Genomic DNA, 24,883 nt, shown 5'->3' with positions numbered 1-24,883 from the left:
TATTGCGAGTAAATCTGGCGCTTTGCGAATGGGACTGGTGTTACACGCACGTTGGCATCTTCGCCATCATAAACGTAATAATTCCCCGCTGTAGAGACGGACTTTTATCTCCGCATTAAGAGAGAGGGATGTGTCCCCCCTTCTCAAGTGTGGGACACTAATGTGGAAATGGTCGATCCTGCAGGGATGAGGTATTGTCGAAGGCCAGCACGGACGTTCGCATCACCCTGATTCCCTCGACAAAAAGCCAATAGGATTTTTCCTTTGGCTTTTACATTATTGCGGAAAATAAACTCTGTGACCGACAAAAGTTTACGATTCTTACACGTTTCGTTCATTAAGAAAAGATTTTGAAGCCTGGATACAATCTCCAGAAGTAAAAAGCGCTAACGTTAGGCTATAAACGAACTACGCCACGGTCACATGACTACAGCATCACCACCGCTACGCTTCCGACAACTCTTTCAATCTTTATTTTAAAAAAAGACAATACAAATGGAAGATACTATAAACTGATAAATCTACACGTTGGAACGTTTAAACACACGAACGCTGCAGTAGACGAGTTTTCCTGTTCGGCGTGATGACGTTTAATGTCCCCGACAACCTCTGTAGTACCGTTTAGCCATTGTTAGGAACAGTCTTTTTCAAGACACGTAAAAGCTCTTTAAAAAAATCCTGAGTGGGGTGGTACTGATGTATTTCATGTCGTAGTATAAACCGTGAACATGTATTGAGCTTGTGTTAACCACAGACCTTATTTCAGCCATTTAAACAAAAAACCCATTCAAAAACCCCCCACTGACTTCAGACGATGGATGTCCAGTACACAGGAAAATGAAGTCGAGATCACGAGAAAACAACAGGAAAAAAAGAATAACGCATGGCCGCTTAGGGCTTCCGTATTATATACTGCACGTTATTATTATTATTATTATTATTATTATTATTATTTTTTAATTAGCTTGTGACCAAGTTGAACGAAAATTTGTTCTGTGTTTATTTCATCTGTAGTATGATGTTGGGTTCTTACATGTCAGGCATACTAATTCAGTCGCATTTAATACGAGTCAGTTTTTAAAGCCGAGCGTATTCTCAGGGGAAATTAGAATCGGACGAAACGGTGACGTTTGAGAAACGAAGCTTTCTCAGCCGGCGGATGAAATGTATGCCAAGGGTTAAGAGAGTGCTATTAGGTTGTTACTTGTAGACTACAAAATAAACGCTACAAAAAAGTCTCTCTGTTTTTATCGATTCAAAAGCAGATATGACTCGTGCAGTTATGTTGTATAAAACTGGTGGATCAGTGCCAAGCAGCAATCATTTCCACATGTGCAGCTGTAATGTATAAAGGCTGAGGTGGAGCAAGACCCTGGCTAAGTGTTCAAACCAACCCCCGGAACAAATGAATTAAGACGCTACTCGCACGTAGGTCGCAGACCGAAAGCGAAAACTGAAACTGAGGAAAAATTACACCTGGTCTCAGGTGTTTCTAGAATATACCTTCAGTTTAGAGAATAATCAGCAGCAACAGGTCTTAAAGAGCACCTATGATGGTTTTAAAGCTCTCATACAAATGATTTACATGCATCCAAGGTCAAGAAACACTTTAATGTGCTCATAATTTAAACTGCAGCTTTACCTCCCCCACCAGTGTCACAAACGACTCGTTAAATGATTCGTTCTAAAGGATTCATTCTAAACTCCTCCTTTCAGAGAGCATACTCTGCTCCGATTGGTCAGACATCCCAGTCTGTTGTGATTGGTCTACCGCTGTCAGCGAGCAGCCAGTGAAGACCAGAGGCGGGGCTTTTTGTTACAAACCTACGTAGGTTAATACAGGAAGTAAAGTCTGGAATCACTAACGAATCGTTTCAGCTGCTCAGAATCGGTTCCTTCATTTAGGAGTCAATAACTTTGATTTGTTTAAACTTTGCAGATTTTTACTTTCACAAACAGCTCTATAACACTATATGAAAGGTAAAATCTGAAAATCCATAAGAGGTGCAGATTATACAGTGCTGTGAAAAAGTATTCACCCCCGTCCTGATTTCTTCTGTTTTTGTGTATATCTCGTACTAAATTGTTTCAGAAATAAATTCAAACAAAGACAACCCGAGTAAACACAAAATACAGTTTTTAAATGGTAATGTTATTTATTGAAGCAAAAATAAAGACAGTTATCTTATACCAACTGGGCCTGTGTGAAAATGTATTTGCCCCCGTAGTTACAAATTCCCCAAATCTATGAAACTGCATTCATAACAGGGTTCAGCGAGACAATGATCCACAGCGTAGGAGTAAGTCCTAGTCCTAGAAGTAAGCGAAAGACTGATCTCCAGTTATCAGAAGCATTTGGTTGCAGTTAAGTTTAAGGGGGCAGTTAGTTTTCCACATGGGTGATAAGTGTCGGATAAAATCAAATAACAGTATTGTGTGTTTACCCGGGTTGAGTTTGTTTTATGTTGTATTTCGTCCGGAGATCTAAAAGTATTTAGTATGAGATGTACACAAAAAAAAACAGAAGAAATCCTGATGGGGCAAATACTTTTTCACAGCACTTTTAGATAAACAAATTTTAGAGGAATTTTAAAGTCATTACATCAACCAAAGTTCAACCCGACCAAACTAAAACCAGGCGTAACTTGTGCACATCACAACAGCATCATAACCTATATTTAAAAAACAACTAACTGCCGTTCCTTCATTTTCATTCATGTTCCTCCCTAAATTATTGAACATAATAATTTAAAACATAAACAGATATCAAATTGATCTCGTATTGCTTGGAGAGAATGGTTTGATTGTTAACATAAGCCTGTCCCGTCTAATCTGTTATCATTAACATATTATCAATAAACAAGCTAATGTTTACAGTGGTTACCATAGAAACAGTGCGGTGGCTGAATGATCATATGACTTGAATTACATTTTCCCCATCACGTCGTACGTCTAGTTAAGAGCCCAGACGCTCCGGAGCTCATCACAGGGCCTCGGGATAACCGCGCTCGCAGTGCGTAGAGATCTTGCCGTTTGCATTAGCGCACCGTACGTGAGTACGCGTCTGGGAATTTGGTCTCGAGCTGTCCGTCCTGCAGCCAGGGAGCCGCTCACACGTTAGACAAACATTTCACATCTCTCTGGCTGTTTTGAGTAAATATAGTCATAGATTTCAGAGTTATTTCGCACAGTGCTGCTGAAGTCTCTTTTTTTAGTGCGCCACAAAAACACTTCAAAGCGAGTTCCTCTCGAACCTGTGCCTTTTTTCGTCTGTCCATTATATTCATGCAGCTTGTGTAAGAGTGAGGCGGCGAGTGTATCGGCGGTGTCGTGGTGCAAACCTCTCACCGTGTGGACACACTGCGTTCACACAGCTATGAAGCAGTGACTCATAGGGAGACGCCAGATCAGACTGCTGTGTGTGTGTGTGTGTGTGTGTGTGTGTGTGTGTGTGTGAGAGAGAGAGACGCATTCCGGGCATGGTGATTCATATCCCAATACAGGTTTCACTGTGGTTTGCTCAGCCCCAGGCATGTCTCCTATAGAGGTGTGTAACCAAAGCTGTTGTACTGTAGTACAATAATGTAGTCACTGATGCTAGAAGACATTCATCCTGTGTTTAAATGATAAGATCGCAGTCTCAAAGGCGCGCGAGTCTCACAATTTTCTCGTGTGCGTCAGTCCCTCCAGGATTTTGCGATCGCAGAAATGAACGCAGAATCAACTCTTCGGTTCAGGAGTCTTTTTCTAAGTTACAGCAGGTTTTCCACAGATTTGAGCCGCGTCATGTGACGTGTTCACAACGCGCATTCAGCCAAAACTCTCCAGTTTTCAGTTAAGACTGAACGCTGATGTTTAGCTCGTGGTGTTGGGAGCGAGGTGAGAAATATCTGTCATAGATAGATGGATAAATAGATGGATAGATAGATATATTTGTGGGTGGGGATTAGTTTTTGATCAACCAGAACATTTTACTGATAAAAAGACCACATTGCTGATGTTTGTCCAGTCTTCATCTGTATTCCGCTACATGATTGGCTAGAGCCGCTGGTATACTTTTTGGGTTGTTTTTTTTTTTTTACGCGTACGTGAGTGTGTGTGTGCAGTCGTACGCGTAGCCTTTCAAAGTATACTCCATTTGACATACGCGTACACTGTCGGCGGTCGACACATGCGCATTACGATAACTGACCCTACCCTTCTTGGCCTACAAGAGTCAGTACAGAGCAGTAAAGCAGGTCTTCTCTTGTGAAGAACGACAACGAAGAAGAATCACAACAACACGAAGAACAACGTTCAGGCCATCTCTCGCCACATATACAAATCCTTATCCGCTTTAAGGCTAGAATTATACAAATGCGGTGACTTTCTAACCTGCACTCGTTTCTGTCTCTTCTGTTAATTCTGTTTTTTTTTCTCTTCAACTCCCTTGAGAATCGACGGCCCTGGGTCACTGCTGCCACCTTGTGGAACAACTATGTATTGCAAAACAATGACGTGTGCATGTACGACGTACGCACGGTTAGAAAAATCGGGCGGCGTGCGAACAGTACGCGCGTACGCCACTGATGACGAAATTTGCGTCACGTGTACTACCCAGCGCACGTGTAAAAAATGTAGCGTACTTTCTGCTTAATTGGATATTAGCATTAACGAGCAGGTTTCTAGTTGTTCCTAATAAAGTGGACCGTGAGTGTACATACTATGATGTTAGCAAGCATGTAGAAGGTTTCCTGAACAAAAGGAAACAAACAGGATGGGATCTTGTAATGCGGTACGTTGTGTAATACGATCGTATTTTGCATGGCCGACGTATTTAGCATGGTTTAACTTGATTGTGTGTGTGTGTGTGTGTGTGTGTTACAGCCTGTAGTGAGCAGGACTCCGAGCCAGGAGCTAGACTGACCTGTAGGATTCTGCTGCATTTGTTCAGGACCCCTCAGAGAAATCCATGCCCACAGGACAGCAAGACAGGTAACACGCACACACACTTTTGTCACATGTGTGCATGCGAGATTTGCAGGTGCTTTCAGTGCATCATATACCAGACAGAACATTTATTGGGATTAGTGATTTTTCAAAAATGCTAAGTTTCCTCCCCCAGTCCAAAGACATGCGTGATAGGCTGATAGACATTTCAGAATCGTCCGTTGAGTGTGTGCGAGTGTGCCCTGCGATGGGTTGGCACCGCATCCAGGGTGCCCCCCCCCCCCCCCCCCCCCCCCGCCTCGTACCCCGGGTTAGACTCCCTCGCGACCCTGTGTAGGATAAGTGGTACAGAAAATGGACGGATGGACTTGTTTTATTCGTATCTCTGAATAAATCGCCGCACTGTTTTCCTCAGATAAAGCGGCGGTGGGCATCAGGTCGTCATGTGACCGGCATTTGTTGGCTGCATCTCAGAACAGCATCGTAGTGGGAGCGGTGTTTGCCGTCCTAAAGGCTGTCTTCATGCTCGGTGAGGTTTTGTTTTGTTTTAAATTCCATGCCAGTTTTACTTTTGTTGTAGTTACGTACATGTACACTACCAGTCAAAAGTTTACACACGCCCATTCTTTATATTGATTTATTATTTTTTCCCCCACATTTTATAATAATAAAAGTCATCAAAACTTCTGGAGTAGCACAAATGGAACTATGGGAATTATGTCGATAAAAAAAAAATCCAAAATAACTGAATATTTTATTTCATCCATTTAAAAAAATATATTTTTACGTCGGCACAGTTTATATTTTTGTCCACGACACCGATTTCACACATTTAATCACACGCCTTCAGATCAAAAGGTTTTTTACGATCGGGAGAAACGTTCCAGCCCGGTGTCCACAAACTTTTGACCGGTGGTGTGTATGAACGTTAATCACGGCGTACGTTATTCGAGGCGGTCAGATGTGTCTCGGGTTTGTTTACCGAGCCGAGGAATCGTTTCCGAGGCGAATGCGCACGGAGGAATAAAAGTGTCGGTCTGTTAAACGTAAGTTCGCGACGGTCTGTGTGTTTGTGTGCATCGTGTCGACCGCGTATGTAGGAGACGCCGAGTTAAAAGGCTCGGGCTTCTCCCACCCTGCCGGCTTAGACGACATCGGGGAGGATGACATGGGCTCGAAAAAATCCGGAGGCCGCAACATCTCCATAGAAACGGCCAGCCTAGATGTTTACGCCAAGTACGTGCTGAAAAGCATCTGCCAGCAGGTGAGAAGCCACGAGAGCGTCTGCTTTTATTTTTTTTTAATTTTTTTTTGGAGTTTAATGCTGTTCACTTAACCAGTTTGGGTTCATGTAGCTGTAATGCCTTCAATGAGTAACAGGATTAGCTATTTTATTTATTTATTTATTTATTTTTTAACAAAACAAGCGTGGGTTGTTGAAATACCGTGCGTCTCTCCATCGCTCCATCCATTGTCCGTCTCCGTTTCAGGAGTGGGTGGGAGAGCGCTGTCTCAAATCTCTCTCGGAGGACAGCAGTGCTCTTCAGGACCCGGTGCTGGTAAACATCCAGGCACAGAGGCTGCTGCAGCTCATCTGTTACCCGCACAGACAGCTGGACAGCGAGGAAGGAGAAAACCCTCAGAGACAGCGCATCAAACGCATCCTCCAGGTCTGAAACACACACTCGCGTTCACGGCTGTCGAATAAGACTCTTAGAATCTCGACTCGGCGGCGGTCACGCTAAACTTTCAGCGTTTGAGATTTCTCCAGACAGCGCCGTGAATACGGGCGGCGACCGGATGTGACCTCACGATCGTGACCTCACGCAGCGACACCGCGATCCGGCTTTGTATCAGTTTAACGCCGCGTCGTATAAAACGGGACGCTTTTGAATCTCGCCTTTTCAGAAGCGGTCGCGGCCGTGACCCGTCGATCTTCTCTCGGTCACGCGTCTTCACATGATACGGATTCATTCGCCGAGTCCGAGCGCGCCAAACTTGAACTTTGGAACGCGGCGAAATGCGAAACTTGGCACAAAGCTTGCGTTTCCGGTCTCCAGACCTTTCGCCTGTTATATTCTTGTCCGTCCATTAGTGTTTATGGTTACATTGTAGCACTTGAAGAAGAAAAAATGTTTTTGTAACAAAGCGTTTAGAGGAATTCATCTGATCAGCTGCAACAGAGAATCCGCCACAGGACGCACCACGGTTCATGTTTAAAAACGCATTGCTTCAGTTCTACTCGCTGAAATACTTTCCTGGGACTGCATCCACACCGCAGTCCATCAGTTCTCCACCCCCGGTCTACAAACATTACGTCTTAAGTATTACAAACAGCATTTACAGGAAATGCCCCCCTTTTTAGACATATTGGTTCATTATAGACCGAACACTACAGAGCGTCACTTTTATAGCAAGTTAAAATCAACACTCATCCATTACAAGTTTAAAAGAACCTTAAGTGTGTTCATGTGATTATTTCAGTCTGGCGTGTGTGTGTGTGTGTGTGTACTCACACTTGTATCAGTGTCCCAGTGAGTGTAGCTGATACTCTAAGTACCCTGCCATGTTCCATCCATCATACTCGTGAACTTCACGTGACCCCCCGCATGAACAAACCCAAGTAAATCCACCCGAGTGCTCTCTGTCCAGACGTATATTCAGTGGGGTGGTGAGGGGATCCGTTTCCGCTTTGAAGAAGCTGCTCTACAATTTCAGCTGTCGGACAGCGGTAATCTAATCACTGACCTTATTCTGAATAAGACAATATTGTGATTAAGGTGTTTACATGAGTCGCGTTTAGAATACTCCTTTCACGTTCCCGTGTTACATGTTATAGAACATAGATCGATTAACGTCACGTCATTACGTCCCCGCGTCGCGCCGTCTGACGTTCCCTCCAGAATTTCACGTATCGACATACGGTTGGTTTTCGTTATGGGACCGTATACAGTTTATGGTGATTCGTGTTTAATTTTACGAAAGCTTCAAGTGCGGTTAATTATTTGTCACGCTGTACGTGCTAATCGACGACTGCTTGAAGCCGTGGGCTGCGTCCCAAACCGCGTACTCACCTACTATATAGTAGCTGATATAAATGCATCTCGCTTACTATATAGTAGGTAAGTACGCGGTTTGGGACGCAGCCGTGCTCTCTTGTTTACCGTTAAACGGTTGAGCGCTGCCGTGTGTGATCGTGTCCTGTCGTAGAATGCGGTGAAAACTCCCACACGGCGTTAATAGTGTGATTACGGTGTGTACGTGTCTGTAACGCACTTCCATAATGCGACTAAAACAGGAATACTCCACACGTCTTAATTCCATTTGTGTTTACTACGAGTATGACTTTAATCAGATTAAGGTGATCAATAATCTGTTTACATGCTAGTTTCTTAATCAGAGTATCGTCTTAATCGGGTTAATATCGGATCGTCGTCGTCCATGTAAACGTACCGTATGTTTGCTTTTTAACAGCCGCTGTTTGGATATTTGGATCTGCATGGCAGTCTCAAGCCTTAATATTTTTTTTAATATTAATTATGTCGGTCGTGTGGTATAAATTCAAGTGTACATTATGCTGTGTGTAAGCAGTGCTTCTTAAAACCGACCCTCGTTTCTACCCCTCCACTCCTCCGTGCTTTTTGCCTGCGCTCAGTCCTTTCGTGCTGTGTCTGACTTTCTCTCTTGCAGAACCTGGATCAGTGGACCATGAGACAGTCTTCTCTTGAGCTCCAGCTAATGATCAAGCAAAGTTCTAATAACGTAAGTCATGTCTCCAACAACATAAGAAATGTTACACGCCTCGACAGAAACGGGTGCAGTCGAAACGGACGTACGATCGTTAGTAGTTTTTCATTGGAAGGATATTTCGGCTGTTTTAACACGGCGGGTTTTAACACCACATCTGCCGCGTGCGTCTGATTACAGGCAATTATTCCGGCACATTTCCCCTTATTGAAAAGGAAATGAAAGACCGCTAACACGAAGCTCAGTTCTTTTGGCATTCAAAGCGCATTTGGTGAATTTCATTTCAATTAAAGCAAAACACAATCTCCCAAAAGTTTCTGTCATGTCCAGGAGTGATCAGACTCACAAAATAAGATACAGATTAACAGAAAAAACTTCATTAAGTCTATGAGTCTTGTTTGTTTTTTTTAGCGGGGGGTTTCCTTTTATTTGTCGCCCATCTGTAGATGCAGTTAAAATAATACTGAAGTATTTGTTCAGTGCTGTTTTTAGTACGATAGGGTGTGTTATCGGACACCGGGTTATAGATTAGATATCGACGCAGCACGTTTTCACTGTGTACAGGAGCTCTATTCCCTGCTGGAGAACATCGCCAAGGCAACCATCGAGGTTTTCCAGAAGTCTGCGGAGATGAACTCCAGTAACCCTTCCTGGAACGGCTCGGCCGCCTCCAGCAGCTCCGTCTCCAATAGCAACAACACCAGCAAGCTCAAACCAGTACTCAGGTGCGTGACCCCAATCGGGGCTCGGCAGAAACCTCATCCTCTCAGGGCCTCTCTCGCCTTACTGGGTTTCCGCTTGACGGAGAGCCTTTTAAATATACTACGACCTTCTTGCGAACTTTTAAAAGAAAAAGGAAAATGTTTCAATCAGTCTTCATTTATAGAGCCTGGCGGTTCTAACAAGCAGCCATGGTTCCATTCCGGTGCATTAATGGAAGTCTGTGTGGCGCTGAAGCGACGTGTTTTGTGCATGTGTTTGTGTGTAGTTCTTCAGAGCGCTCGGGCGTGTGGTTGGTGGCCCCGCTGATCGCTAAACTGCCCACGTCAGTGCAGGGACACGTCCTGAAAGCAGCCGGGGAGGAGCTGGAGAAGGGGCAGCACCTAGGGTCGTCCTCCCGCAAGGAGAGAGATCGTCAGAAACAGAAGAGGTACAAAAATCTTTTGAAATCCACCGAAAATGAACCATGTCTCTTCATTTAAAAGGAACGAACAACACGGCAAATCGTGACGTCGTATGATAGCGTTCCCTCTGAAAGTATCGGAGCAGCGAGGCCAGTTCATTTGAAGACGTTTCTCGTTTGAGACCAAAAGACGAACATGAGACGGATTTCTGAATTTCAGCTTTCTTTTCCTGATGTTTACATCTACGTCGTGTTAAACCACATGGAACACGGCACCTTGTGCGTTATTTAATACGTATGTAAATATTCGGAAATGAAAGGTGAAGTTCTGATCCGTCGAACCCAAGCGTCTTCAGTGTATAGCAAAGTAAGTAAATAAAGAATTGGCCTTGCCGGTCCAATGTTGGATTCATACAGTTGATCCATACAGAAATACATACATACTTGCATGCATTGATAAATATATACAGTGCTGTGAAAAAGTATTTGCCTGATTTGTTCTGTTTTTGTGTATATCTCATACTAAATGGTTTCGGAAATGAAAACAATCTAAAGGCAACCTAAAACAAGTAAACACAAAATACAGTTCTTAAATGATGATGTTAATTATTGAAGCAAATAAATTATCCAATACCAACCGGGCCTGTGTGAAAATGTATTTGCCCCCGTAATTACTAATTCTTCAAATCTATGAAAGTGCATTCATACTGGGGTTCAGCTGGACGAGACGCAACCAGGCCTGATTACTGCAAACCCTGTTCAATCAAATCAACACTTTTAATAGAACTTTATCAACAGCATGAAGTTGGTTAAAAGGTCTTACCCCGTAACACACTATGGCAAAGCTGAAAGAAATTCCAGAAACGATGAGGAAGAAGGTGATTGAAATACATCAGTCTGGGAAGGGTTATAAAGCTATTTCAAAGGCTCTGGGACTCTAAAGAACCACAGCGAGAGCCGTTATCTCCAAATGGAAAAACTGGGCACAGTAGTGAACCTTCTCGGAAGTGGCCGACCTTCCAAAATTCCTCCAAGAGCACAGCGACTACTCATTCTGGAAGTCACAAAAGAGCTAAGGACAACATGAAAGGACCTACAGGCCTCTCTTGCATCAATAAAGGTCACTGTTCATGACTCCACTGTCAGAAAGACACTGGGCAAAAATGGCATCCATGGAAGAGTGGTGAGGTGAAAAGCACTGCTAACGCAGAAGAACATTAAGGCTCGTGTGAATTTTGCCAAAACACACCTTGATGCTCCTCAAACCTTTTGGGGGAATGTTCTGTGGATTGATGAGTTGAAAGTGGAACTGTTTGGAAGACAGGGGTCCAAATTTCCTCAAAAAGATCAATCCTAGCTACAGTCAAGCATGGTGGTGGTGGTGGTAGTGTGATGATGTGGGGATGCTCTGCTGCTTCATGACCTGGGCGACTTGCAATAATCGAGAGAAACGTGAATTCTGCTCTCTACCAGAAAATCCTAAAGGAGAACGTCCGGTCTTCAGTCCGTAAGTTGAAACTCAAGCGCAACTGGATTACGCAGCAAGACAACGATCCAAAGCATAGGAGTAAATCCTAGTCCTAGATGAAAGTGAAAGACTGATCTCCAGTTATCAGAAGCATTTGGTTGAGTTCTTGCTGCTAAAGGTAGCACAACCAGATTTTAAGTTTAAGGGGGCAATTATTTTTTGTTTGATAACTTATAAATCTATACCAGTACCGCATAAAGATACCTCTATTTACAAAACATCGAATCATGTATTTGGTCCAGTAAGTAATAATGGGGTAGGTTGTCCGAATATGTTCTATCCATGATATTGTTGATTAATTTATCCGGATATTTTATTGTCAAGTCACTCTGTGTCATTTCAATTAGTTTGTTATTCCTTACTATATGATCATATGTAAATATCATGGTTCCTCTTTATGCATTTTTCTCATAAAGATCGTGCGCATTTCTGGTCCGTGTCTTATTCATTTATACTGTGTTGTTGTGCGATTTGTTTTGTAGTATGTCACTGCTGAGTCAGCAGCCTTTCCTGTCTCTGGTACTGACATGCCTGAAGGGTCAGGACGAGCAGAGAGAGGGACTCCTTACCTCCCTCTACAGCCAAGTGCAGCAGGTACAGCGGCTGTTCGGGATAACGGGTTCAAATGTCGCACGTATTCGTCCGATCACGATTCTGTTCTTATGAGCTACGTCCTGTTTTGGAGTCTTGGCTAGAATGCATGGGGCGTGGTCTGATGTGTGAATAAATGTTAACCGTACATACAGTATATTAGCGATGTGAGGAGCAGATCTCAGCTCCAGTCAAATCTCTGTCTAGCGATGGTTTGCGTCTGTGGTTCCTGAACACTGTGTCTGCCGAACCTTTAATAGATCGTCACGAACTGGCGTGAGGATCAGTACCAGGACGACTGCAAGGCCAAGCAGATGATGCACGAGGCTCTGAAGCTGCGGCTCAACTTGGTGAGTGCACTTTCCTCTCGCGTGCCACTCCGGTGATTCGGTTTGCTGACCGTTTTCCGTTTGGTTTAGGTGGGCGGGATGTTTGACACGGTGCAGCGCAGCACACAGCAGACCACCGAGTGGGCGGTGCTTCTCCTCGACATCATCAGCAGCGGAACAGTCGACATGCAGTCCAACAAGTGAGTGACAAACTGTTAATGAGAGTTGTAAGCTGAGCTTTTTATTTTTTTTTAATCTGCATCGAATTAAATTTGATGTCAAGAACAGATCCAAAATGTGAATGAGTGTATTTCCTTTTTTTTTTTTTTCGGGAGGGTGTCACAGTTGTGCAGTAATCCTGAAAGTCTGGTTTTGGCCAAAATCTGCACCTCTTCTTTACACATTTACATTTAAATTACCAGACCGCTTCTTTCACATCCATGTTGTGCTACGTTCCTGCTAATGTACAAATCTTTGCATCAAATCAGACCGGTCCTTAAATTCCATCATCTCGTAGAAGCAAAATATCAATAAAATTGTACCCAAAATTTAGGATAAGTATCAAATAAAAATGCCATCAACCTAATGAAAATCTGCTGTCTGTGCGGAAGCCGTTTGCGTGACTTGTCTGTGTGTCTCTCTGTGTGAAAGCGAGCTGTTCACCACCGTGCTGGACATGCTGAGCGTGCTGATTAACGGAACGCTGGCAGCCGACATGTCGAGCATTTCTCAGGGTGGAATGGAGGAGAACAAGAGGGCTTACATGAACCTGGTGAAGAAACTCAGGGTGAGCGAGCGGGAAACGATGCTTCACTTGCTCGTGTGGCTAGCTGTCATCAGTCTACAAGGCTGCAACTTTTTTTTCAGCGTTACTGACGAATAATGATTCATTTCTCAGATGTACGGTCAATGTACGGTGTTGTTTTGAGAGTGTACTGGTTTTCTGTGCAGAAAGAGCTGGGGGATCGTCAGTCTGAGAGTTTGGAGAAGGTGCGACAGTTACTGCCGCTACCCAAGCAGACCCGGGACGTCATTACCTGTGAACCCCAGGGATCCCTTATAGACACCAAGGGGAACAAAATCGCTGGGTTTGAGAAAGAGGTACTCATCATCTAGACTCCTGCTCATCTGTTAACCGGTTAATCCAGGAAGTAAAGTGTATCGGTTACCTCGGGCAATATTTTGTGATTAGTTCAGCTATTTATCCTCCTTTTCTGTCTGCGCAGGGTCTACAGGTGTCGACGAAGCAGAAGATCTCCCCGTGGGACGTATTCGAGGGCCTGAAGCACTCTGCTCCTCTTTCCTGGGGCTGGTTCGGCACAGTACGCGTAGACCGCAAGGTCACCCGCTTCGAGGAGCAGCAGAGACTCCTGCTTTATCACACGCATCTGAAACCCAAACCACGCAGCTATTACCTGGAGCCTCTCCCCCTGCCCCCGGAGGAGGAGGAGCCTCCGACGCCTGTTCCGCAAGAACCAGAGAAGAAGATGGTGGAGGCTGTGAAGACGGATAAGAGCGTGCCTAGTGTGGGGGCCGAACCGGGCAAGAAGAAGTCCAAGAAGAAGAAAACTTCGTCTGTAAATAAACCAGAGGTTGGTTAGATTAGGAATTTATTTATTTATTTTTTATTTATTTATATATATATATATATATATATATATATATATATATATATATATATATATATATATATATAGTGTTTCTGCCACTTGGGGTCAATTTATTTATTTATTTATTTTACCAAACACAAGTTAATAAAGTCCAATGGGTCCTGTTCACACCCTGGTATTAAACTCCGTCTCGAGTGATCCGATAACGAGTGGACAGCCAAAACGCTTGGCTGCATACTCCTGGCATTCTGAATGCATCTCCAGTGACCACTCGTGACTTGGATTTCATCCTCCATCTCCGCAGGGAGAACGGCGTCACGCACGTTTTAGCGCATCTGTCTTCTGCGGCGTTTCTTTTTTCGAAATGAAACGATTGAGATAGCAGACGACAAAAGAAGCTCTGAAAAGAGGCCGCTTTCATCTCTGCCGTTACAGCGTCGCTTTTATCCGCTGTCCCAGCAGCGGAGAGCTCTGCCATTCGCTGAGATTTCCAAACAGTCTCGCAACGAGTACGTCTTTCCGTAATCACAGGGCAACGACGCAGTCGATTAAGTGGTCCTTTTGAGTTCATACTACAAATGTCATGTGGTCACATGCGTCCCAGACCACCTCCGGATGTGGTGTGAGCAATTGGTCGTCTCGTTGAACCCTGTTCATGTCAAGAGGCGGTGGTGGCTTGCCCGTTAAGGCTCTGGGTTACTGATCAGAAGGCCAGGGGGTTCAAACCCCAGCACTGGAGCTGGGATATACAATAAATAAAATTTCACTGTACACCGTATACACTACCAGTCAAAGGTTTACACACTCATTCTTTATAATAAAGTCATCAGAACTCTGGAGTAACACAAGTGGAACTATGGGGATTATGTTGCGATAAAAAATCCAAAATAAATCCAAATAATTTAATATTTTAGCATCTTCAAAGTAGATGCCCTTTTGTGCCTAGAATTTCCAGAAATGTATTCTTGGCGTTTTCTCAACTGATTTCTTGAGGAATTTCCCTGAGATGTTTATTTTTTATTTATTTTTTTTAAACAGTATTAAAGGAGTTCACACCTACGCCGGACTCTTAGCGGCTGCTTTTCGGAATACATCGCTATAAATAAATAAATAAATAAATAAATTTTGTAAATAAAATGTTCGTTTTCTAACGAGAGAAACGAATGCATCGGCGCGATTATATTTTTGTCTACGACGCCGATTTCGAGCATTTAATCACACGCCTTCAGATCAAAAGGTTTTTACGATCGGGAGAAACGTTCCGGCCGAGTGTCCACAAACTTACGACCGGTAGTGTGGCCATGTACTGAACGACTTCCTCTATGGAAAAAAAAAACAGGTTTTTACTTCATACTATTCTGGCCAGCGTAAAAGAAGGTAACTTCTCAATATGTTATGCTGACTACTTTTTAAACTGAAACGGAAAAAAAATCCCAGCTGTTTTAAGGAAAACAGGAATGTATCCTGGGAAGAAAAACACACTAAACCGTGAGCAAAAGAACAAAGGTAGGAGAGCAGGAAAGTCTTGCGTCCAGACGTCTCAGCACGATTCGGGGTGAAGCTGTTAATGTTGACGTGCTTCTTCGACTCTGACTAACATCTGTTCGTTATCTGTGTTATCCAGGACTACACGTTACGTAACCCAGGTGTGATGGCGTTTCCTGGATCAGGCATGAATCCCGAGCTCATGAACATGAGCCAGGCCAACCACTCTTACAGACCGATGCATTACAACCAGACGCCCATCATGTACACTCAGAATCAACCTCTTCCTCCAGGTCAGGCTTGGATCATCACCTTCACATCCTCCTTGTAATCAGAACATCGTCATTAGATCTGTCTCTCACTTGTCCTACTGGGTAGACTGGTATTTATAGAGCAGCACTAACTGACTCCGGACCAAACACGTAGCTCGTGTATTTCCGAACACGCACCGTTACATAAACGGCACGGTGTAAATTACCCGGTGAGCTGCAAACACACACAAAAAAAAAAGAGTATATTCCTATGAAAAGAAATCATTTTGTGTATTAAATATACCACTAACATACCCGATCGGTTAAATAACATATTGAATTTAAATTCATAAACGAGTTCGGCTCTTCGGTTCTCCATACCGAACGGCACTCCTTGAGCCGGAAGAGATAGCGTCGTAATACTGTACAGTTTGGATTAACAGAGCGCTGTGGGTAATAATGTAGTGGACTATCCAGGAAGTAGAATTCGTGCCTTGAGAATTAACAGTACATTAACAGTGCTGCGCTCTGAATAGTGGACTAAACGATGAAGAGGGAATGAAATCGGACACCGCATCTATCTTTAACAGTAATAAACACGTGTTTTTTATTTTTTTAAATTTATGTGTTTATTTTTTGCATATGTACACGAGCGACTACAGTGCTTTGATCTTTCTTATTCACACTGTGCCTGTGATTATTTTATAGGAGGGCCAGGACTGGAGCCTCCATACCGACCTCGCATGCCTTTGAACAATCCTCAAAAGATCATGTCCACCCGGTCCAATTACCCAGGCATGATTTCCAACCTCCAGGGCATGATGGGCATGGATAACAAGCAGTACGCGTTAGGCTTCAAACCGCAGCCCGCCATGCCACAAGGCCAGATTCGACAGCAGCTGCAGGTCAGACTGGTGAGTCTGTTTACAGACGTTGAAAGCACAGAAACACAAGAAGCGCCAGCTGAGAGAGACCGTAATTAGCCGTTAGTCATGTTCTGTGCGCGATTATGCTTGAGCACGTATTAGAGGTCGCGTAGTGACGATCCTTAAACCAACTGTCCATTTAGTCACTTCTTGGGTCTGCTGAGTGTTTTAGACTCTTCCTTTGTTTATAAATCCATCACAGTTTAAAGTCGAATTCCATGCTGTTTATTCACGTCTCGAGGTTCTAAATAAAACTGGAACGATTTTAAACAAGTCCAGCGCACACACAAAGGCCAAGAGTCTAAAGCCGCTTCTCCACCGAAATTACCCGGATTAATTAATTAATCCCCAGGAACTTTTTTTTTTTTCCAAGGAACTGTTTGGTTCCTCCAGACCTTTTGACGTCTGCGTGTCCATCGTGGTGTGAAGTATCGTGAAGATTAGGCAGATCGGTCCGGTGACGTATGAACGCGCGCAGCAAGAGCTTGATGAGGATACGAAGCCTCGAAGTACGCTACAATCAAACTGATTATTGGCACAAAGTACGCTGGTTTTAATGTAAAATGTTTGCTCAGCCCGTACAAGGCGCAAACAAAAGAGTTTACTGAAACCGAACTGGTGGTGTAGTCGTTAGGATTCGACGCTCTCACAGCTGAGAGCCGGGTTCGATTCCCGGTCACGGAACGATTTATTTTTTAATCTTTGCATGAAGGTCCGTGTCTTTAAAAACGGACAGTCTATTTAACATTGCGAAAACGCCGGAAAAGAGACGAGCGGCGGTAGTAAAGCGAATTCGGAATACTCGTAACGCCGGACTTATGTAAAGTAAGCAAACGGATTTTATCAGCTATCGCCGAGATGACCGAGACGAACGCGCGCGCACTCGAGCTTCTCTCCGCACTGGTTTCCTGTGTGAACGACGTCCAGCTCGCTTAACCCACTTGATATTTGTAAGTGTACTTTTTCCATCACGGGTCGCCGCTTCCACTTCCCGCTGTATTTCGTTCTCGGCATGATTACTTAATTATGACCGACTTGTCGTCGGTGCATCGGCCGTAGTTTTTAAACTCCATCGCGTTGAATCGAATCGTAATAAACAGCTGTTAGTGTATGCGCCGCAACAGACTTTTAAAAATATCGGCACTCAACCGATCGGCATGTTCAGCTCCCAAGTCCTACCCCCAAAAGTTCCTGGCTTTTGAAAAAGTACCACCTCCTGAGAAATGACTTTGCGAGGGCGAGATGTTTTTCCCGGAACTTAATTTAGACCCTGGTACCTGTGGTGGAAACACACCGAGTACCTCCAAAAGTCCCTAGTTCCTAGGGAAAGTTCCTGTGGTGGAAAAGCGGCATTAAACACTCGACACCCAGCTCGTATCCGGAGCACATCACGTCTCACATCGACGTGGGTTAGGATTGGATAAATCTGGCGTGGTGCAGGTATTCAATGAGAATAAACTGTAAAGTTATTCATGATATAGTGGTAGCTATTTTGACATGAATGCTGAATGCTTTGTTTTGTGCGAGAGAGGGGGGGAAAAAAAAAAAAACATTTTGCCTTATTGTTTGTTTTTGTGACTGGAGAACCAGAGCATGATTGGACAGCAGATGAGACCGATGGTTCCCAATCAGCCATACACCTCCATGCAGCAACCACAGGCAAGAGCTTCCATGCTTTTATTCCCTTCAGTTTCTCTAAACCTCTCTGTATTTAGAACAAAGTGGCTGATAATGGTACTTTCGGTACTATATGTTAACTTCTATTTGGATTACCATAATTATCGAGCTTTTCCTGATCAGATTGCGTGTTTTTGTACAGCACAGTAAGCCATGTTACTATACTTTAATTGATGACTCTCGTGCGCTCGGAGTTGATTTCTGGTCTTTACATTTGAATTAAAAACGATGTAACGCACACCTACGCGTGGATCATCCCGCTTATACCGTCGTCGCTTGGCAATGTCAACGGGTCAATGCCATCGTAGATGTTTACAGCCTAAAATTTGACTGAAAAGACTTTAAAAAGATCCATTTTCATTTGACATACGGGTCGATAGGTCTAGGATTCTGCCCGCTCCAAATCACACTCAGGGATGAAGCAGTGCGATAAGATGACATTTATTCGAAGGAATTATAATCGATAGTGATTAGAGAGATCGTGCGAGTTACCCGCGTCTGTGCCGCGTCTCTACTAATAACGACTAAGCTGTGAGTTTAACTACTGTATGCAGCTGTAACTATGTTACCATGGCTACTGTTGTTTATAAGCAGCGTTATTCATTTAGAACGGCGATTAAACTGACCGGAAATCCTTGTGCATTATGCGGTTTGAACGCACACCTTCCATTCCAGCCAATCAGAATAGAGTATTCAGACAGACCATGGTATAATTAAATGTTTTAAAGGATACAGTTTTAAATAACACAGAACGTCGCTTTTTCATACACATTCATTCTCGACCTTTTCATATATATATATATATATATATATATATATATATATATATATATATATATATATATATATATATATATATATATATATGTGAGAGAGAAAGAGAGAGAGAGCAGCAATAGGTTTTGTTACTGAATCTCTAAATGAATGTTTAGCACTAAAATTCAAATTTGCTCCATAAACAACTGCTTACTTTGGCTGTCCTCATCTCAGAACATTTCACAGGGCTACACCAGCTACACTTCTCACGTGGGGATGCAGCCGCACCCGTCTCAAGCAGGAGGAATAGTTCCTGCTTCATATAATAACCAGGGCTTCCCGGGAGCCCATCCTGGTCCCAACCCTGGTGTGGTGGATCCTCTCAGGCAGATGCAGCAGAGGCCACCTGGATACGTCCACCAGCAGGCACCCGGGGCATACACAACCAACATGCCAAACACGCCGAGGTTAGTGAACACACCACACACACAACACTAAAATATAGTGCTGTACATTCATTCCTAGGCTTCTGCATGCCAAAACGAGGACTGATCTTCTGGGGTTTTTAGTTGGACAGTCGGATAATGAGAGGCACTGTTGTAGGTATACTTGTACGTAATTTATGTGGAAGACTATCGTTAGCTTTGACGGTACTGTTGACGCTTGTGGGCGTGCGCTTTCCAGCGTTTTTTAGTTCAGACGAGAAACCCTAGTAGCAGTATGTACATGGATTATAATGCGTGGTAATGAAACGCAAATGAAATAAGGGACAAATGGGTGTGTTGTTTTGATTGACATTGGCAGTTAGCGAAGCATATATTTTTCTTCGTACGGTCTCTAAACACAAATACGTAATGCATGTAGGAACTTGAATAGTGGGCGTGGGGTTTATTAAGAAACGTCAGACCACGCGTGCAATAGAATTGGTCCGAGTCAGTTCAAGCCGGCTGTTTGGATTTGTTGCCCTAATTTGCATCGAGGAAATCTCCGTTCAAATGTTTCTGGTCACTGAATTCACGGCTCTGGGTTGTACACGTCCATAGCCTTTTGCTTTGTTGCTTGCTAGCGTGAACATGTGCGTTTAATCTCCCCTTGCTCTCTTGCTTACGTCGTAATCCGATCTCCTCTGAATGCGATGCAGGTTTCCCCATCAGGGCATGTCGCAGACTCCCATGATGCACAGCCTGGGGCAGGGCCACTTGCAGGCGCAGGGCATGCACCCCAACATGCGTACCAATCAGATGCTGGACCAACAGCAGCAGCAAGTGGTGCAGCAGCAGCAGCAGCAGCAACAGCAGCAGCAGCAGTACATGAGACAACAGGCCCTCCGGGTACATTTACTTTTACACCACATCCCAGACCTGTGTTTATAAAAAGAAAAAAACTGCCTGGGGATTCACTGATGTAGTCAGTCGGTGTGTTTTGTCTTCACGATCTGTTAATATTATTGATATGCGTAGATCTTATACCACTCTTACTTCTGTTGTCTCAAAGGTGTTTAAAGGGGGACAATACATATAAATTTTTGAATAGCGGTCCACGATATAATTATATCATACAATTATATAAAAAATAAAAGTACAAATTACAGATCCTAAATGGTTTCTAGTGTAGCTGTGACAGAACAGATGTTCTCCTGGGAACAACCTGCAACCATGCAGGAATGAGAACATCTGGGGGTTTTTTTGTTTCGTTTTTTATATATATATATATATATATATATATATATATATATATATATATATATATATATATATATATATATATATATATATATATATATATATAAATGTTTGATGTTACAGATGCTAACTGCAGTGTTTGTGACCTGTAATGTGTCCCATGATTCATGTGAATGTGTGTGTGGATAGTGCCCTGTGATTGACTGACTGGCATCTCATCCAGGACACTGTATTCACTGTATGAAACAGTGATGTTATGCGTTTTGCTTTTGTACAACCCCAATTCCCCCCCCCAAAAAAGTTGGGACGCTGTGTAAGATGTAAATAAAAACAGAATGCAATGATCTCATAAACCCATATGTTATTCACAATAGAACATAGAAACCGTATCAAATGTTTAAACTGAGGAAAATGTACCATTTTAAGGAAAAAACAAGGTGAATTTGAATTTCTTGAGGCTGGAAATGTAAGTGTTACTAAAAAGAAACAGCTGGAGAAACGTTTTGTAACTGAGTAGGTTAATTGGCAACAGATCAGTAACATGATTGGGTATAAAGAGTATCTTAGAGAGGCAGAGTCTCTCAGAAGTTAAGATGGGATTGAATCTGGATGGAAGAATATGTTGTTCTAAAACCTGTATATACCTTTCAGCATTGATGGTGCCTTTCCAAAATTGCAAGCTGCCCATTCCATAGGTACTAATGCACCTCCATACCATCAGAGATTCAGGATTTTGACCTGAGCGCTGATAAAAAGCCGGATGGTTTAGTTTAGAGGACACGGCGTCCATGGTTTCCAAAAAGAATGTCAAATTTCAGTTCGTCTGACCACAGAACAGTTTTCCACTTTGCCTCAGTCCATTTTAAATGAGCTTTGGCCCAGAGAAGACGGCGGTGTTTCTGGATCACGTTCACACATGGCTTCTTCTTTACGTGATAGAGCTTTAATCGGCGTTTGTGGATGGCACGGCGAACTGTGTTCACAGACACTGAGTTCTGGAGGTGTTTCTGAGCCCATGCAGTGATTTCCATTACAGAATCATGGCTGTTTTTAATGCAGTTCTGCCTGAGAGCCCGAAGATAACGTGCATGCAATATTTATTTTCACCCTTGTCCCTTGCGCACAGAGATTTCTCCTTGGTTCTCGGAATCTTTTGATATTATGTACTGTAGATGATGAGATATTCAGTCTTCGCAAGTTTACGTTGAGGAACATTATTCTGAAATTGTTCCACAAATTAAAGACGCAGTTTTTCGCAGATTGGTGAACCTCTACCCATCTTTACTTCTGAAATACTCTGCCTCTCTAAGTTATTCTTTTCATACCCAATCATGTTACTGACGTGTTCCCAATTAACCTCCAGCTGTTTCTTTTCAGTAACACTTCCAGCCTTTTGTTGCCCCCCGTCCCAACTTTTTGGAGATGTGTTGCGTCCATCAAATTCAAAATTACCTTATTTTCCCTAAAATGGTACATTTTCCTCAGTTTAAACGTTTGATATGATTATGTTCTATTGTGCATAACATATGGGTTTATGAGATTTTGAAAATCATTGCATTCTGTTTTTCTTTACATTTTACACAGCGTCCCAGCTTATTTGGAATCGGAGTTGTATTTAATCATTCAAAGTATAAAAAGAATCGTTTTAGCTATAAGAAGCTAATTCATGACCGTAGTTTGGTCACAACCGTTGTTGTAAGCTTTAAAGGAGACCTATTATGGCCCTTTTTACAAGATGTAATATGTCTCAGGTGTCCCCAAAATGTGTCTGTGGAGTGTCAGCTCAAAATACCCCGCGGATCATTTATTACACCGTGCTGTAAATGCTCCTTTGTGGGTGTGTCTATAAGGCTGTGATGCCGGGAGTACTTGAAGACTCTCATGTTCATTCGTACAGCCAACAACATAACGCTTACAAAGCTTATGAAGCTGAGACATTCTTCTTATCACTATAGCAGCTCCAGCGTGGAGAACTCTGTGCACTGTGCGCAGCTCACTCAGGGGAGGAGCTATGCTAATAGAGCAGAGTCCGTCACCAGTCATGGGCGGGGCCTGTTCTAATGTGACGTCACGTTGGAGAGAAAACGAAACCAACTCATGTTTATGATTTATGGGGGTTTTTTTGTTTTGTTTTGAATAAGGAGTGGGTGGATTTTTACCATTGTAGGGTCGTTGTGTACAAACACTGCTGGCACAGATTTATGTTCAAACACCATGTAAAAGTGAATTTTACAGTATAGGTCCCCTTTAAGAAATCAGATGATCAAATTAGAGATGAGATCGACCGATTAACGAGTGCTGGATCTATCGGTTATTAGCAAAAATCCACAGCGATCGGTTATTAGCAAAAATTCCCCGGCTGCGTCTGTAGAAGGGTCCTCTGTCGTTATACAGCACGAGAGCGGCCTCTAGAGGCGAAATAAAAAAACGGACAAATTTTGTTGTGGTGTTTTTGATTCATTTTGGACGTCTCCATTTTTTCTATTTGTCGTCTGGAGTGTTACTTTTGGGTTCAGTTTTGATGTGTATCTTTTATTTATGTTAATATTTATTAATAGTTAATATATATTAGTATTTCTATATCTATTTCATTTTTAAAAAGTACAGTACATTTTCATGGTATAGTCAGTACTGTTTATTATTGTAATAAAGTTGAGCAATATTTTACTTTTGAGTGTTATAATTACCAGTTTTAAAATCAGTTGATTCATCTGCAGGTACTGACCAACATATTTATCGGTATCGGTATAATCCACTATCGGTCGACCTCCATCAGAGATCGCGTCAATATTGGCTGAGCCCGTAAAGCCTGTAAATAAATCGCGCTCTCTCTCTCTATATATATATATATATATATTTAGACCCTTTTGAGCTTAGACTCTTGTGTTTTTGTCGCCTCCACAGCAACAAGCTCAGCAGCAGGTGCAACAGCAGCAACAGCAGGTGCAGCAGCAGCAGGTCCCCTCTCAGCAGGTGCAGCAGTCACAGCAGGTCCAGCAGCAGCAGGTCCAGCAGCAGCAGCAGCAGGTGGGCACGGCGCAGCCTCCCGGCCAGCCCCAGAGTCAGGCCCTGGGCATGCAGCCGCTTCCTCCACAGCAGCCCATGGTGAGCAGCCGTTTAGCAGCGATTCAGCTTGTCTAATGACCCAGGAACTGACTATGACTGGAGAAATATCAGTGTTATAATGATAATCAAAATGACCGTGTGTGTGTTTCAGTTCCCTCGACAGGGGCAGGGCATGCAGCAGACGCAACAGCAACAACAGACCGCCGCTTTGGTCAGACAACTCCAACAGCAGCTGTCAAGTAAGTCCACGTATACATGGTTGTCATGCCAACCATGAAACCACTGATGAAGTTATTTAGTAATATTTTCATAACCACTGTTTGTTTGTTTGTTTGTTTATTTATTTAGACTGGCATTGTTAGACTTTTATGGTTAGTCACAGTGTACGTTAGGACAGTTTACTCACCGTTGATTCTTTTCAAAATACAGTTTCTTCCAGTCTACCGTTCCACAGTTCATTTGTTTGTTTGTTTGTTTGTTTTTTAAACCGAATACAGTTCCTTAGTCCAGCGGTTCTCATTCCGTGATGATAATATATCACAACCCTAATCCCTGTGGACTCGCTCTAAATCATACTACATCAAAACCTCCTTTTCTCCACAAAGACTGCACCACCGCACTGAAAGCCCTTTGGCTGTGTGATCCGCTAACGTCGTTAACACGTCAGAATTAGATACTGGTTTCACACTGCTCGAGCTAGCGGTCCCTCCTGCAGTCTGTGTCATTTTATCATACACAATGGGTACTTAACGCACAGAAGGACCCGAACTAAACCAAACTTCTGTGTATTTTTGGCCTAGTCGTTTTGCTTAGCATGTCATCCTTCCTCACAGCCACACTCTTTCAGCGTAAGAAAGTTTATGGAACGGTCCTCCTCACGAGAAAGAACAATAATTACGGGATTTAATCTTTTTGTTTTGATTTCTGATAACCCTCAACTGCTCAGTTGTATGAATGAGATAAATGTTAAGTCGCTCTGGATAACGGCGTCTGCCAAATAGCGTAAATGTAAACGTAGATTAAATGTAAGGAATTTGTACGCTGAGAAGACTAGCCCGAGTTGACGAGTAGGAATTTCAAGTTGAGGGGCTGTTTTCTTTGGCTTTTACTGGGAATTACAAGTCAGAGCATAAGACTCGTAACTAGGAAAAAAAAAAAAAACGCCCCCTGAACTCGGAAAGTT

The 24,883-nt window shown here is 43.1% G+C and overlaps 1 protein-coding gene across 4 annotated transcripts in view; it reads left to right on the top strand.

Annotated features, from left to right (window-relative positions):
• Positions 1–24,883, top strand: part of med12 (mediator complex subunit 12) — a 52,673-nt gene that overhangs the window by 26,407 nt on the left and 1,383 nt on the right. The window contains exons 24-43 of one of the 4 annotated variants that reach the window (XM_017484910.3): positions 4,867–4,974; positions 5,345–5,458; positions 6,030–6,193; positions 6,420–6,599; positions 8,620–8,691; positions 9,241–9,401; positions 9,665–9,826; positions 11,810–11,921; positions 12,179–12,268; positions 12,338–12,447; positions 12,899–13,034; positions 13,199–13,348; positions 13,474–13,839; positions 15,482–15,635; positions 16,302–16,498; positions 18,110–18,178; positions 19,187–19,419; positions 20,094–20,283; positions 23,539–23,739; positions 23,852–23,939. In XM_017484910.3, the coding sequence (XP_017340399.1) occupies positions 4,867–4,974; positions 5,345–5,458; positions 6,030–6,193; positions 6,420–6,599; positions 8,620–8,691; positions 9,241–9,401; positions 9,665–9,826; positions 11,810–11,921; positions 12,179–12,268; positions 12,338–12,447; positions 12,899–13,034; positions 13,199–13,348; positions 13,474–13,839; positions 15,482–15,635; positions 16,302–16,498; positions 18,110–18,178; positions 19,187–19,419; positions 20,094–20,283; positions 23,539–23,739; positions 23,852–23,939 (3,057 nt within the window). Of the gene's footprint in view, positions 1–4,866; positions 4,975–5,344; positions 5,459–6,029; positions 6,194–6,419; positions 6,600–8,619; positions 8,692–9,240; positions 9,402–9,664; positions 9,827–11,809; positions 11,922–12,178; positions 12,269–12,337; positions 12,448–12,898; positions 13,035–13,198; positions 13,349–13,473; positions 13,840–15,481; positions 15,636–16,301; positions 16,508–18,103; positions 18,179–19,186; positions 19,420–20,093; positions 20,284–23,538; positions 23,740–23,851; positions 23,940–24,883 lie in introns of all 4 variants that reach the window. The other 3 variants (XM_047159982.2, XM_017484909.3, XM_017484907.3) reach the window with 3 other exon arrangements.

The sequence above is a fragment of the Ictalurus punctatus genome, chromosome 14 (genome assembly GCF_001660625.3).
Source record: "Ictalurus punctatus breed USDA103 chromosome 14, Coco_2.0, whole genome shotgun sequence".
Lineage (NCBI taxonomy): Eukaryota > Metazoa > Chordata > Actinopteri > Siluriformes > Ictaluridae > Ictalurus > Ictalurus punctatus.
This window is presented reverse-complemented; position numbering and strand designations above follow the sequence as displayed.